The sequence below is a fragment of the Monodelphis domestica genome, chromosome 5, assembly GCF_027887165.1.
Source record: "Monodelphis domestica isolate mMonDom1 chromosome 5, mMonDom1.pri, whole genome shotgun sequence".
Taxonomy (NCBI): Eukaryota; Metazoa; Chordata; class Mammalia; order Didelphimorphia; family Didelphidae; genus Monodelphis; species Monodelphis domestica.
In genome coordinates this window covers 268,444,355-268,460,165 of record NC_077231.1, presented here as the reverse complement: position 1 = coordinate 268,460,165, position 15,811 = coordinate 268,444,355, and the positions used below count along the sequence as shown (strand labels likewise).

The 15,811-nt window shown below is 37.4% G+C and overlaps 1 protein-coding gene across 2 annotated transcripts in view; it reads left to right on the top strand.

The window, feature by feature from the left end:
- The window catches only part of SLC39A12 (solute carrier family 39 member 12), a 114,180-nt gene that overhangs the window by 74,490 nt on the left and 23,879 nt on the right, over positions 1-15,811 (top strand). For both annotated transcript variants that reach the window (XM_007504911.3, XM_007504910.3), the window contains one exon: positions 8,789-8,947. In XM_007504911.3, the coding sequence (XP_007504973.2) occupies positions 8,789-8,947 (159 nt within the window). The remainder of the gene's footprint in view (positions 1-8,788; positions 8,948-15,811) is intronic.

Below are 15,811 nucleotides of genomic sequence, written 5' to 3'. Positions count from 1 at the left end.
ATCCTCTTTATAGTCCCACTTCTAAAAGAAAAAATCTAAGACATATCTAAGTAAAAAAAAGGGAAAAGTAATGGTTTTGACACATGTTCTAAAGACACGAGTCTTCCCCTCATTGGATCCTGGTATGTGGAAGTTTTATAGATAATCAAGAAGCAACAACTTAGAGTAGACTATTTGCTCATGAGCTTTTCTGGGTTGAGTAATTTTCTTCTAAAACAAAGGCAAAATATAACCAAAAGAAGATCCTTCTGTACAATCGTCACAGAATCAGAGAATCTAAGAGCTGATAGATACCTCAGAAAACTTAAGAGTCTAGCCAATAACTGAATTAGAGTACTTTCCCTATCCTACTCAATAAATTATCTTGATTTGGCTCGAAGAACTTCAGTGATGAGGAGTTACTAAAGTAGTATATTCTTCTTGGGAATACTTTGAATTTTTAAGATATTTTTCTTTACCTCAAATTTAAATATGTCCTACTCCCTTCTATTCTGCATGTAACTTATTTTTAAAAGTTTGTTTGTTTCTTTGTTACATTAAAGCTCCAAGGTATTTACCTCCTGCTATCTCCTCTCAGCACTAAAGAAGGCATCTTTTGACAAAAAGACATATATGTGTGTGTATAATAAGCAAGACATATATTTATACATATATAATAGTATAATGTTTTATATATGTATATACATATATAAAACTATGTCTCACTTGTTTCTCTATCTACCTAATAGTTTATATGCCATTTCCCTGATTAGATTATAAGCTTTTTGAGGACAAAAATTATATTTTTCATCTTCCTTAGTATCTTTAGGTTTTTGCCCAGTGCCCGGCACATAATAAGCCCTCAATTAATGCTGTCAAATTGACTTTCAGACAGGTAACTATTTGTTGGCATAGTGCATAGAGAAAGCATTATACTTGAGGACAGTAAGAGCTGGGTTCAAATCCTCAGACATTTCCTTGCTGTGTGACCCTACGTATAGTATTTATTTTTCAAAAGCTCAGTTTTCCTATCTGTAAAATGGAGAGAATAATAATAATTGAAGCAATTTCATCCCAGGGTAGCTACTAGGATCAAATGAGATCATGCATGTGAATTGTTTTTCATATTTTTAAGTACTTGGTAAAGCTTGGTAAAAAATGGAGGATAGGCAGCTGGAATAGGCAGCTGGGTGGCTCATTCAATTGAGAACCAGTCCAGAGATGGGAGGTCCTGGGTTCAAATCTGTCCCCAGACACTTCCTAGCTGTGTGACCCTGGGCAAATCACTTAATCCCAATGCCTAGCCCTTACTGCTCTTCTGCCTTGGAACCATACACAGTATTGATTCCAAGATGGAAGGTAAGGGTTTACAAAGAAAAGGTCTATACAGTCACAATGTGGTGTAGACAGAGAGCCAAGCCAGCCTTGGCATTAGATCAGGTTTTCTGACTCATCATATTGATTATGCTTTTGGATAAATTTTTTAACCACTTCTAAGTGGCCTATCCACCCCCAAGCAACTTTCTAAGATTGTAAGATGGAAAGCAGATGCCATTCTGCCATGGTAGAAGGAGTCTGCTCACTGGGAGTTCTCTATATCAATGAAATCTCACATCTACTGTGATTAAAAAAAAAAACAATTATGAGCTAACATCTGTCACGTCCTGATCTAAAACTATAGATAGCACGACAGTGACGGCTCAAATGATCTCTCATATCTACATGTAGCACAGTTTTTGAAATATTTATTAAGCACCCCAAATCTCAATGTAGGCAAAATGCAAATTGTCAAACTTAGCTGAATATTCAATCATGTACTAAAAAGTACATTTTACTCCAGAGTGATGATAAAATAAAAATATTGACCTAATTTCACATTTAGAAAGAACAATATAAGCTTGAACCATGCACATTAATTCTGAAAATTGGCAGGAAAAGCTCATAAACCTGCCAACATTACTGGACTGGAGAAGTTTCCAGACAACTGATATGAGGACTGTCCGCATAAAATGATTAGGTATTTTATTCCATGCATCTCTGTGTCCTTCTCCAGCACTATCCCCAGATAACTTCAAATCTGTCCACATGACCACATTGTGGTGGTGATGGAGCAGGGTAAAGAGTTGGGGGGGAGGACAGTAGAGTCTAAGTAAAATGGAAATCAGTCACTAAATTTTATTTAAAGAAACTTGTTTTGTTCGGTGTTATATACAAGCACTGCCTTGTTAGCTTATGTTTTATTGGTATTTCAAAACAAATATTTTTATGTGAGAAACATAACCTGTTTCTCTACTGAAGACGGTAGATTCTGGGTTCAAATATGGCCTCCAACACTTCCTCACTGTGTGATTATTTAGTAATCATGAGGCACGATTCCTTCCTCATTGCTCATTGGAACCTTAGTAGAACAAGCTGCAATTCTGTTCAGGATATGATAGGGAAACAGAGGAGGGCCTCAAAGATAGATGGTGTTCTTTTCTAATTCTTTTAGGTGGAAAGACTAAAATAACTGAAGAACTAAAGAATGAAGGATGTGATAGTCAATAATAAAATATATATTGGAAAAAAATAGTGGGAACTAGATGTTCTCTGCTTTACTGGTGTTAAATACGGAGGAACAGGATAAATTATAGTATTTGTGAAAGAAAAGTTCAGATTAGATAGGGGAAGAATTTTCTGACGATGAAGAATGTAACATTTTGAAACGAATTACTGAAGGAAAGTCTTCACTCTTAGAGTCAATATGGTAGCAAATAAGGAGATCGGACAAACATCTGGTTAATTCAACAAATTCAAAAGGTAGACAAAGTCAGCCCAGGCTGCGCAAAGAGACTTGGAGTCTTAAACTGTCCAGATTGCCTTTCAACATTGATCAAATTAACTAGTGAATTACTAGCTCTTGGCTAAATACTGACACAGTCATGGGTCTTCGGTTATCTTTACAAATAGACTGCATTCCTTGACCTCTGGTATGACTATCCTTTCTGAAGAATGGGAAATGGAGCAGAAAACTCTTCAAAGTCATTTATTATCAAGTTGAAATAATTGTTTTCAGAAAACCTTGTCCATCAAGGTTTTAATGACCTAAAAAAATGTGTTCTGGTTACTTTTCCCTAGTCTACCATATATTAAAATTTTACTTTGCATCTGATAACCCACTTATGGTATAATGGAAAGAACATTAGATTGAATTTGGGGGACTGCAATAAGTAGCTCTGCCTCTTCCTATTCATGTGCCTTTGGACAAGTCTTTTAATTTCTTTGTAATCTAGAAAATGATATGCTACAGGAAAGAGCATTGGACTGGATTCAGAGGATCTGGGCTTAATTCCCACCTTTAAAATTTATCACCTGTATCCCCTTCAGAAAGTAACTCAACAATTATGAGCCCTAGATTCAGGAAGATGAGTCAAATCTGACCTCAGTCACTTACTGTGTATGTGACTCTGGGCAAGTCACTTCATCTTCGTTTGCCTCAGTTTCCTCATCTGTAATATGGGCATAATAACAGTTCCTTCCTCCCAGTGTTGTTGTGAGGATCCAATGAGATAATAATTGTGAAGAGCACATGGTAAGGGCTATTTAAATGTTGGCTAGCTAACTCATCTGTAAAATGAGGGAACTGGACCAGAGATGACTTCTGAGATCTCTTCTTATTCTTGAATGTTGTATCTATGATTTGGACTTGGTTTCAAATACCACATTCTACCATAATTATATGACCTTAAGTCATCTAATCTTCTTTTTGAGTCCGAGTTTCCTCATCTGAGATCTTTTCCAGCTTGGAATCTTATGACAATTATGTAGAATTTTAGCAATTACAAATTACTTACTTTACAGGGAGGAGTGGAAGTTTTATTGGCTCATTTTTACAGATCATAAAATCATAGATATGGAATTAAGGGGGGACCTCAGAGCCCATCTAGTCCAATCTCTTCATTATATAGATAAGAATTTTGGGACTCGGGGAGACCAAGTGACTTGTTCAATGTTGCCAAATAGTATGTGTCAGAGACAGAATTTGAATACAGATCCTCTAACTCCAAAGAGAGTGCTCTTTCTGAAAGGGAGATGCTTTGCCCACAGTTACATTGTGTGTAAATGATAGTGCCTAAAGTTAAGCCCAAGCCTTCTCTCTTCAAATTGATTTCCACATCTTAACACTATAATGCATGGCCTTCTTTGGTACAAAGTAAAGTATCATATCTAAAATTTACACTGTCTATAGGAAATTCTCATGAAATATGTGGCATTTCCTTTTCAGGATGCTAAATAACTTGATTTATTCTTTCACACAACTTATCCAGTGCTAGACGCATTGTCTGATTCTTTTTGGAACAGACTAAATTTATGCTGTCTCCATAATGCCAACCCATCCAACCAAGTTTGGAACCTGGACAAACATCTGGATAATTATCTGAATTTTCCACTTTTTATCTGAATATATATTACATTTTGGACTCTGTGTAGCCAGTGTCAAAACAGTGTCATTTCCATGGAAAAAAAATCCCTCAATTTGTTTTGCATTGGGCAAATGTGTCTTTAAAATGAATTATGCTTTCACAGCCTTTAGTTATAACATTTAATGGGATGAGTGTTTTTTTCTTTTTTTTACACTTTAATGTGGTTCTCACCTTAAGTTGTGGCATTAATCTAATGTCCTGGCATGAATCTAACTGTTAGGTTTTTCAAACTGTATCATGGAGGGATCTTTCATACTGGGATTTCTCCAAATAGATGAAACCCAAAGTGTAGAATCCTCTCCCAAAGCAGGGGAAAAGGATAATCGTATGTCACATAATTTGGAGATCATTATTAGTTCTATCAGGGTGCCATGAATTTTTGATCAATAAAAAAAGCAAAACATTTGAATATGTGACTGGAATTAAGTTAAACTGGGGACTATACTGGGGTGCAGAATTCTTGACATGCATCTATCTTGATAACTCATTTTAAAATAAAAATTGCTCCAAAACAATACTAGAACTCATGGGAGCAAGATGATTATTGTTACTGATTTCCATTTTTAAAACAGCTATTAAACACATATTATATATAAGACAATGTATTAACTGCTATGTGGGGATGCAAAGACAACAATAATAGTAGCTAGCATTTGTAGATCTTTAGTACTTTATGAATATTAGTTCATTTGATCCTTATAACAACCCTGTGACTTGTCCAGGATCACACAGCCAGGAAGTATCTGGAGAAGATTTAAACTCGGGTCCTCTTGACTCTAATTCCAGTGCTTTATCTGTTACCTTCTCTAATGGTGTTTATAGAGCTCCTTATATGATTTTAATATGCTGAAGCATCTAATTATATGTAATGTAATTATGTTGAATGCATATGATATATGTATATATCTGTAACCTTGGATCATGGCACTACATAAGTTCTCAGTTGTGAAAAACATCTTATTACTGGGAGCACTGAGGTAGCCCAGTGTATTGAAAGCTAGTCCCAGAGACAAGAGGTCCTGGGTTCAAAACTAGCTTTGGGCACTACCTTGCTGTGTGACCCTGGGCAAGTCACTTAATCCCTATTGCCTAGCCTTTACCCCTTTTCTGCCTTGAAACTAATACACAGTATTGATTCTAAGACCGATAGTAAATTGAAAAAATCTTACTACCTTTCATTGTATTCCAAAAATACACAATTTCACTGATGTGAATACATGAACATTCCCTCTCTCTAAAAGAGCAGATCATAACCCTTCCTGCCTTATTTGAAATCATTGTCTGTTATACTTCTTGGTTGTCTCCAGTGATGACCCAATGTACTTAGCTAGGCTGAGCCTTGAACGATGCCTTTTGCTAAATCTGTGCTCAAAGTCTTTGCAATTTGGGAGCAGAGTTATGGGGGATTTGAGGGATTCAACAACATGTTAAGATTAAAATTCTCTGGAGACTGTATCTAATTTTTAAATATTTATTAAATAAATTTAAAGAGTGGGTCAGAGAAAGAAAAGGCACCAGCCACATTGGCCAGTCGTTTCCCTTCCCAAGCCTCCTTTCTTAGCCATCCCTTCCCCAAGCTCGATTTGTGGTCTCCCAAAGAAGCACCTCCACTCCTCCACTCCCTGTGGTTCATCATCCAGAAAGTGAAAGAGGGCTTCCTTCATCCAAAACTTACACTATCCACGATGTCACTTTTCTGGGTCACTCTGGGTCAGAGACCAGCCCTCTGGATGAGCCATGAGGCTTCTGGCATCCTCCCACAGTGCCCATGTGTCTCCCTTTTATAGACAGCCCCCAGCCCTGTTCTTAATCCAATGGCGAGGTCACACCCAAATCCCAATTTACCAGAGAATGGGTTTTCCAGTTTAGTGTTAAACTTTCCTTTTTAAAACTCCAAGCTTGATTTTAGGGTACCATGAAAAAGGGGTGAAAACCTGGTGTTAAATTCTTATAATCCCCTCTCTGATTTGTTGGGAGACAGGTTAGTCTCCCCAATGAATCATTCCATGCATGATATCTATACATCTCAGGATTATCTTACCAGGGTGCATAAGGGCCCAATGAGATTCTGCATTTCATTTATAATAGCTACATTTGGGAGTTTCTTTTCTTTGTTTGTTTAGGGAGTTTCTTAACATATTAAAAGTGACTGATAGATGCATTGACAAGGAGTCATTGGAGGCATTTCTCTTTTCTGGTGCAAAGGCTTAACAATCAAAACAAATATCAGCAAATGGGAAGGACAGAAGTGGATGGAGGTCCAACTCCCACAGTTCAATTCATTATATCCACAGGCTCATTCCGAGTGTCATGAAGTAGTGTCTGAATTCTGAAGACATCTTCTATTGCTGTCTCTTTAGTCCATCTGGGTTCATGATAGCCTTCACAGAATTTTCTCTGAAATCCTGGGTCCTGGTCCAGGTTATTGGCAAATATCTTTCTCAAAAACTGCTAAAATTTTTTTTAGTCTATGAATCTTTAGGATAATTTCACAAAAATGATGATGAGATACTGCAATAGGACTTTAGCAATATAAAGGGGTCCTTTGATTCTCTTTTATTGTGTTTTTGTATTTTAAATGAACTTTACTCCTTTTGTGACTTCTTTTTATATTCTAATATCCCTAAAGAAGTAAATTATTCAATGCTATCCTAGAGTGCATTATTCCAAAAGTGCATATTTCTATCTCTTCTTAAGGTTCTCACAATAGTATCAGTCTTTATGTATAAAAAATATCAAAGTATATATGGTTCCAGATGATGGAAAAATAATCCAATATAATCCAAAAATATTTATTTACCATTTATTTATTAATTATTTATTAATTTTTATTTAATTTTTTAAAAACCCCTACCTTCAGCCTTAGAACCAATACTCTGTATCCTAAGTACTGAAGATATAATTAATAAAAATAAAAATAGTTCCTGCCTTCAAGGACCTTATGATCTAATGGGGAAAGACAAAACCAAAAAAAGGAGGGCAGAAAAGTGTAGATGAGGTGAAAAGGGGAAAGAATAGAGGGTACCTAGAACAGGGACATCTTGCATGGATTTGAAATCAGGCAGAGTATCAAATGCAAAATGGAGTGAGGCAAGAGTCCAGTTTCTGCCCTCTTCAAAGGAAGGCAATGGAAGGAGTTTGTCACTCCAATCTCCAGCCCTGCAATCAGAAGGGAGAGGAAACTGAGGGAGGTGGTAGCAATCAAGGCTTGAGTCAGCAGCTTTGTGAATGAGTTTAGAAATGATAATCATAGCAATACTTATAGAATAAGATCATAGATTCAGAATTGGAAGGGGCCTCACAAGCACTCTAAGCCAGTCCCTTTATTTTATATAATAAGACACTGAAGGAGCTAGAGATTAAGTGATTTGACCAATATCTCATGGTCAAAAAGTGTCAAAGGTGGCACTTCAACCTAAATTCTCTAACTTCTCAGCCAGTTCTATTTCCACTTTACCAGTCTGCGTCCTGGATATATATGTATATATACACATCCATAAATTTAAATTTAAAATTCAGTTGAAAATAGCATAAAACTCACTAATGTCAATATACATGCTTATTTTGGAGCGATTGGACTTAAACTCTAATATAAAAAACAATTATAAAGTTTATATTCCATGCAAAGATACTCCAGTGTCTTAGAGATGCAAAGATAAAATGAAAAAAATTGTATCTGCCCTCAAGGAACTTCTATTGAGGAAATACAATACAAAAATGATTATATATAGACATCATCTTTGAGGATGGACAACACTAGAGGGAATCAACAAAGGCTTCAGGTTGGAAGTAGCATAGGAGCTAAGCCTTCAAAAAAGTCAAGGATTCTGAGAGTTGGAGGTAAGGACAGACATAGGAGACAGACTGTACTAAGATCTAGGAGCAAGGGATGCCGTGTGTGGAAGATAGAAAATAGGTCAGTTTTGAAAGGAGAATTTATGAGAAATGTAGGAAGCTTTCTTTAAAAATAGCCTTGCTTTCTGGCCTTACTCTGCCATTATTTCCATTTTCATGTTCAAATATTACAGATCCTTTTAAAATAATGTATTTTTTTTAAAACAAAACCTCTTATCTTCTTAGAATCAATATTTGTGTTGGTTCTGAGGCAGAAGAATAGTAAGGGTCAGGTAATGGGAGTTAAGTGATTGCCCTGAGTCACACAGCTCAGATTATAATGTATTCTTTCAAAAATCTTGAACCAAGTAGGACTATGTGTTTCACTTGGTTTCTTGCTAATAAGTAAAATGAAAGTTAAATTCATTTTGTACAAGTTTGGTGCTCTTGAAAATCAAAACAGAGTCATCATCCTTCTTGGCTAGTCTTCATGTCTTCATCCATCTCTTTAGGTAAAGCCATCAGTCTTTTAGCTATAATGATACTGGTTGGTGACAGCCTTCACAATTTTGCCGATGGTCTCGTGATTGGAGCTGCCTTCTCATCATCCACTGAGTCAGGAGTGACAACAACCATTGCCATCTTGTGCCATGAAATTCCACATGAAATGGGTAAGTCAACTGGTGGAATCATTTTTCTCTACTAGTAAAAAAATCAGTCATGCTCAGCATGTCACCTAACCTTACTTGGTTCCCTTACTTCTCTCCAGAATATCATTGAATGGGAACTAGCTTCAGGACATATTCTATTTGAATCCTAGGAATAAAAGGGACAAGAAGGCAATATTGCTATAACCCAGGAAAAGATTCAATCTGACATTTTCATAATATTTCCCAAGGATGGAGAGGGATAGTTTGTGCTTCAGAGCATTCTGGATGGGAGAATGTCATTTTCATGTAACATCACTTTAAATACCTTTGGCTGGGACTTGAAAATCTGAATGTTATATGTGGGAAAAATATCAAGACGGGGAACTCTATCCAATATGTCAGCAAACAGACCAATGAGAAAAAAATAGCTTTTTAATTAAAACCAAACCATGGCTTCATCAAGCTGATTTATTCTAAATGTTTAAAGCCAAGCATGAAATTAAAGTGACAGGCATATGGTAGCAGATAGACACAAGACTCTTTTTTCTCTGGATACTTTTTGAATAGCCTTGTAATTCAAACCCTGTCTCTTTGGAACTCATAAAAGATGGATATGACTTCTCTGAAACATATAGAAGAAGAGAATTAGCCTTAGGCAAAGTCTGTAATGCAATTTGTCTTCAGCAACCATCTTGTCATATCCCAAGGGAGCCCATGATTTTCAGGGGTTAAATGATACAAGTCATGATGGAAGAATGGGGCAGTAGACATCCAAATGGGTAGCAAGAAATTCTAAGGAGCCTCACTGATGATTTCAATCCATGCAGCCATGCCACATTTTACATCAAGCAAAAGAAACAAGTTATGGGATTCTGATGCACTCAGGCCACAGGGAGATGAACAAACCAGTCATTTGTTTGGGATCCAGGTGTTAGCACAATAAAGAAGGCAGTGTGCCCAAACTTCTGTGACTAGAGGAAGCAAATATGAGATGGAGCATGAGTGGGGAACATGCCTTTGTCTTCCTATTGGTGGTAATTATAATTAATGTGTTTAAAAAGTAAAGGTATAAGAATAAGGATATAGAGGGGATCTGTCCTATGGGTTGACACCTTCTCTGTGATTTGGAATATTCAGGGGTGCAAACTCAAATAGAAATAGATCTCTGCAGGCCATATAGTGTCTTAGAAAACTAAAAATTGCTATTTATTTTGTCAAACATTTTCCAAGTACATTTTAATTTGGTTCAGACTGTTTGGGGGAGTTTTGTGGCAGGAGGAAAGACTCTGTGCCCTGAGTTTGCCCCCTCTGGCCCAGAAGACTAAGAAGTTAAATGATTTGGTTAGGGGCATATAGCCTACATATGTTGAAGGCTGTGCTATAGCAATCTCTTATCAGCTCACAAGCCTATTGTTAAATTTTCAGTGTTAGCATTTATGCCTTAGAAATTGGCAAATGTTATGAATCAGGATTTGATTTATTATTTTGTTGATTATCTAGACCAGGGGTCAGCAACTGATAGACAAATGCTACCTGAGGCTTGTTAGATTTTTTTAACTCACCCAGAGCTAAGAATAGTTTTTACATGCTTAACACGTGTAAAAAAGCAATAAATAATACAAGAAAACCTTATTTTAGAATGTAAAAACCATTCTCGGTTTGCAAGCGGAACTAAAACAGGCATGGATAGGTTTTGGATCACAGGCTATTGTTTGCCTGCCTACCCCTGGTTTAGACTCCAGGAAATGATGGAGAAAATGTTAATAATGTAGATTAAGCTTAAAAGTGTGCCATTGGTACAGTCTTCCTGCCCCAGTTCAGGCCAACTGGTTGTTGAACATTTGCCTATCACCTATTTCTGAGTAAATGCCTTCTATCTTCTCTGCTATTGAGTATAATTTTTGAGAATTACAGAAATCCTCTTTTGATGTAGAGATATAAACATTCTTACTTTAATGCGTCCCTTACATTTTTTCTTTCTTATGTACCTTTTTGGGCTTCACTTGTGTCTCATGTTTAGACTTCAGATTTTTTGTTTAGGTCTGGCTTATTCCTCAGGAATGCTGGAAATCTTCTATCTTATTAAGTGCCCATTTTCCCCCTGAAAGAATATACTTAGTTTTGCTAGATAGGTGACTCTAAGTAGTAAACTCAAATATTTTGCCTTCCTGAATATCATATTCCATGCCTCTTGATCTTTTAACGTAGAAACTGGTAGGCCTTGTGTGACCCTGATTGTAACTCTATGGTATTTTAATGGTTTCCTTCTGGCTGCTTAAAGAATTTTCTACTTAGCTTGGTGGCTGTTGAATTTAGTTATTATATTCCTGGAAGTTGTCATTTAAGGATTTCTTTCTGGAGGTGATCTGTGAATTCTTTTAATTTCAATTTTATTTTTTTGTTTGAGGATCTCTGGGCAGTTATATTTGGTAATTTCTTGTACTATGATGTACAATGTTTTTTCTTGATTGTGGCTTTTAGTTAGTCCAATAATTCTCAAATTGTCTCTCCTCGATCTGTTTTCTATTCCAGTTGTTCTTTTCAATAAAATATTTTATGTTTTCCTCTGTTGTTTTTTCATTCCTTTGATTCTGCTTTATTGTTTCTTGATTTCTCATGAAATCATTAGTTTCTAGATGGTCAATTCTGATTTTTAAAGCCTGATTTCCTTCTGTCAGTTTTTGGCTCTCCTTTTTCAATTGGCCCATTTCTTATTGCATCACTTTTATTTCTCTTCCCCATTTTACCTCTGCCTCTCTTAATTGGTTTTTGAAGTCTTTTTTTACCTCTTTGAGAGTTTATGTCAAATCCATATTTTTCTTTTGGACTTTGTGTGTATTTCCTTTGCTTTTGATGCCCTCTTCTGTGTCTGTACCTTGCTCTTTGTCTTCATAAAAACTCTTTAGAGTTAGGTGCTTTTTTTGTTTGCTCATTTTTCCAATCTAATTATAAGTAGGCTCTGTTTTCTGGGAAGTTGATGTGCCCTGTTGAACTTCAGTTCTTGCTTGATGTTATTTTCAGCCTATTTTCTAAGTCTGAGGGATGAGAGCTCTGGGAGTTTCAGACTCAACTGACCCTTGAGATGATGGTGGCTTAAGGACTTGCCTCAGGTTTGGGAATAAGCTTTTGATTTCATTCTGGCCTTGATCAGATCAGGGGCTGATCAAATTCTAGCCCTAGGTTTAGGTCTAAGTTTTTGGCCTTGCTGTGTACTTGAGCCAATCAGGCAGACCCTTGCTTGCCCTGTCTTGGAGCTCTGCCCTGAGTTTTAGGCAGGAAGATCCATACTTAGTTCTATCAGCTACTGCAAACTATGTACTACATCCTTATCCCAAACTATCTACTATGCCCTTATCCCAAGTCCAGACTGGAAATCCAGGCTTTGCTCTGGGGCCACACAGATCAGCCCACTTTCGCCCAGACTGCCCTGAGCTAGGACTCCAGACTTCTCCACAGGTTTGCAATTTCAAGGGGTGTGCGTTGGCTTGTACCCCTATTTGCCTAGGCAGGATCTCAGGGTCTTAATGTTAGCTTGGACTCAGGTTCCAAACCTGGGGCATTAGATGTATGAGTGTGTGTGTGTGTGTGTGTGTGTTTGTGTGTATGTGTTGGAAGGGGGTGTCTTGCTCTTCCCTCCTTACTACAGCCTTTTGCTGGCTCTGCTTTCCTCTCACCCAAGTTCCCCAGATGATCGCTGCCTACTTTGGGGATTTTTCTTGAAAGTTCTTTCACTCTGATACTTATATTTTCAATGTGAGCATTTTTACTTAAGGGAATTGGCAGGGCTTTGTTTGTTTGGTTGATAGCCTAGACTTAAGAAATTAATGAAGAAGATGGCATTGAAGATTAGACTTAAAACTTAAAAGTGTGTCATATCTATTTTTTTTTTCATCTGGAAAGCTGGTTGTTAAACATTTGCCAATACACTGCTGGCTTAGTATTACTATTTCACAATGTAGACCAGCCTGCTTTTAGATCAACTCAATTATCTGGAGGTTTTGCCAAACATCAAGCCCACAGTAACCTCTTTACAAACTCTTTACACACTGATACCAAGACAGCCCTGTGGCCAGAGATCAAAACAAGAGAAAGAAGAAGAGCCCTGAGTCACCATAATAGAAAGCCAAGATCAAAGGATGCTGCTACTCTATTCTAGCAGATGGGAAGTCAGCAGAAAGGTCTCAGATGCTACAGTAGGAGCAGACAGATGCAACTTGCACTTACCACATTTTTGTGGCTGGGATTGTCCTTTGAAGCCCATAAGGAGTTTTGAGGACCTCACTCATTCTGATCCTTAAAGGAGCTTAGTTAGACCAGGTTCTGACATCTGGTTGAGCTCTGAGCCACCCTCTTCTGTTTCCCATCTGCTTCTCCCCACCCAAATGATCATCTGCCACTTTTCCCCATTTCCACTTCATGTCTAGTACTGTCTGTCCCCTACATGTCCAGACCTGCTTTCTCTGCTAATTCTCTATGACTCACAACTTTTCTCACCATTATAAAAACTTACCTCTCTTGGTCACCATTCTCTCCTCATCCTGTCCTGTGCCCATGTGGTAAATCCCTTCTTCCCTAATAGATCCCTTCTTCAGCAAAAGTATGGTTGTCCTGACAGAACGTTCAGGATCCAAAGGACTGTTGAGGAGGGTATACAGACATTTATTCCTGCCTACAAAGAAGCCATTTGCATTCTCAAATCACCTTTTTATTTGAGCATCATTCTTCAAAATTATCAATGCAGGAAATGTGCCAATAGATGAGAAATTAGAATCAGAGAGTCTGAAGAGCCTTAAAGATCATTTAGTGCAATACATGCTTGAAGCAAAAATTCCTTCTTCAACACCTCCTGCAAGTAGTCATTCATTGTCAACTGGAATACCTCTGATTACAGGGAATTTGGGGCAACTAGGTGATGCAGTGAAAAAAGAGCCTATCCTAAAGTCAGGAGAGGGTGAGTTCAAATCTGGCTGTGTGACTCTGTGCAAGTCATTTGACTCTGTTTGTCTTAGTTTCCTCATCCATAAAATGAGCTGGAGAAGGAAATGGCAAATCACTCTGATATATTTGCCATTAAAAACTCCATATATTTATAGCTGTGTGACCCTGATCATGTCACTTAACTCTGTTTATCTCAGTTTCCCCCTCTGTAAAATCAGCTCAAGAAGGAAATGGAAACCACTCCAGTATCTTTGCCAATAAAACCCCAAATGGGCTCACAGAGTCAGACACAACTAATTGCCTGAACAATTAGGACTTCTTGAAATAGAGAAGTGCCTCCATCCAGGGAAGTTCAATCATTCATTTTCTCAGAGGAAGGTGGATGCATTGTCCCATGTACTCAGTTTGGATTTTTTACTTAACAGCAAATGGTGGGTTGTTTTGGTTTTGTTCCTGCTTCTTGTTTTCTTTTCTTTTTCCCATCTACAGTTGGGCAGTACCTGTGTAAGCAAAGGATAAATACCACACCACAGATATAATCTCTTAATTTCAGCTGGCAAGTTCCCAGGCAGGAAAGATTTAGAAACCTTGGGAAAGCACATGATTTGACTTTGCATTTATCCAAGTTGAAAATGTCACAGACCATCAAGGACTCACTGTGGGTCATGGGTCACCCTGTATAAGCTATCTTTAGGACCAGCTAAACAAAGGCTGTGGTTGAATTGTAACTCTCTGCTCCCTTCCTACAAAGCAAAAAAGGGAAATAAGAAATATTAGCTAGTCTGCCTAGACTACTGATATATATTTTATCAGCATAACAGTGTGCTATGGTGAATAAAGGCTGATCTTAGAACCAGGAAGGTCTGGATTCAAGTTCTGCTGCTACCTCTTGTGTGAACCTGGAGAAGTCTTTCAATCCCACAGTTCCCTAGGCAATTCTCTAAGACTGTACGTTACAATGAAGGTGCCGCTCTCCATTTGGAGAAAGAGGCTCCTCAACTAGGAATTCCCATTGTCCAATTAAATCTCATTTCTAGTTTCTCTCTTTATTTGACCATTAGATATTATCTGACCATTTAATCATTCCTCAACAATTTGCCTCAGTTGACTAGAATACTCGAGCCATTTTACAGGATCATGCAATTGGAAGAAACTATGACCTGACTATTTTGCAAGTGAGGAAATTTAGACCCAGAAATCTTAAATAACTAGTATGAACCAACCCATTAAGTGACTGAGTCAGTACTTCAACCCAGGTCCTCTCACTCTAAATCTAGGGCCCTTCCCTCTGTGACATGTTGTCTCTCATTTTAATAGCCATTAATAATGATAATTAATAATATTAATAGCTAACATTTACATAGTACCTACTATGTGCCAGCTAGGTGGCACAATGGAGAGAATGCCAGGCCTGTAATCAAGATCTGATTTTCCCGAGTTCAAATCCATCTTTAGACATTTACTAGCTACGTAGCCTTGCACAGGTCACTTAATCCCATTTGCCTCAGTTTTATTATCTGTAAAGTGGAGAAGGAAATGCCTAACCACTCCAGTATGTATCTTTGCCAAGAAAACTCCAAAAGGAGTCACAAAGACTTGGGCATGACTGAAAACTGCACAGTGACAACAATCACAAGCACCACTCTATTTTTCAGAAAATACACATATACATATGTACACTTAGATCTTTTTACAATATAGACATACATGTGCATTTTTTTAATGTTTTTAATTTTTTTTATTTAAAAATTTAACACACCTATAGTATCAATACTACATCTCAAAGTTGTTGTTGGTGTGTGTGTGTGTGTGTGTGTGTGTGTTTAATTCAAGTAGTGCCTTAATGAAAACAACTCTGTGCCAGACCCTCTGCTAAGATTAACAAATAAACAAACAAACAAACAAATAGGAAGGAAGGAAGGAAGGAAGGAAGGAAGGAAGGAAGGA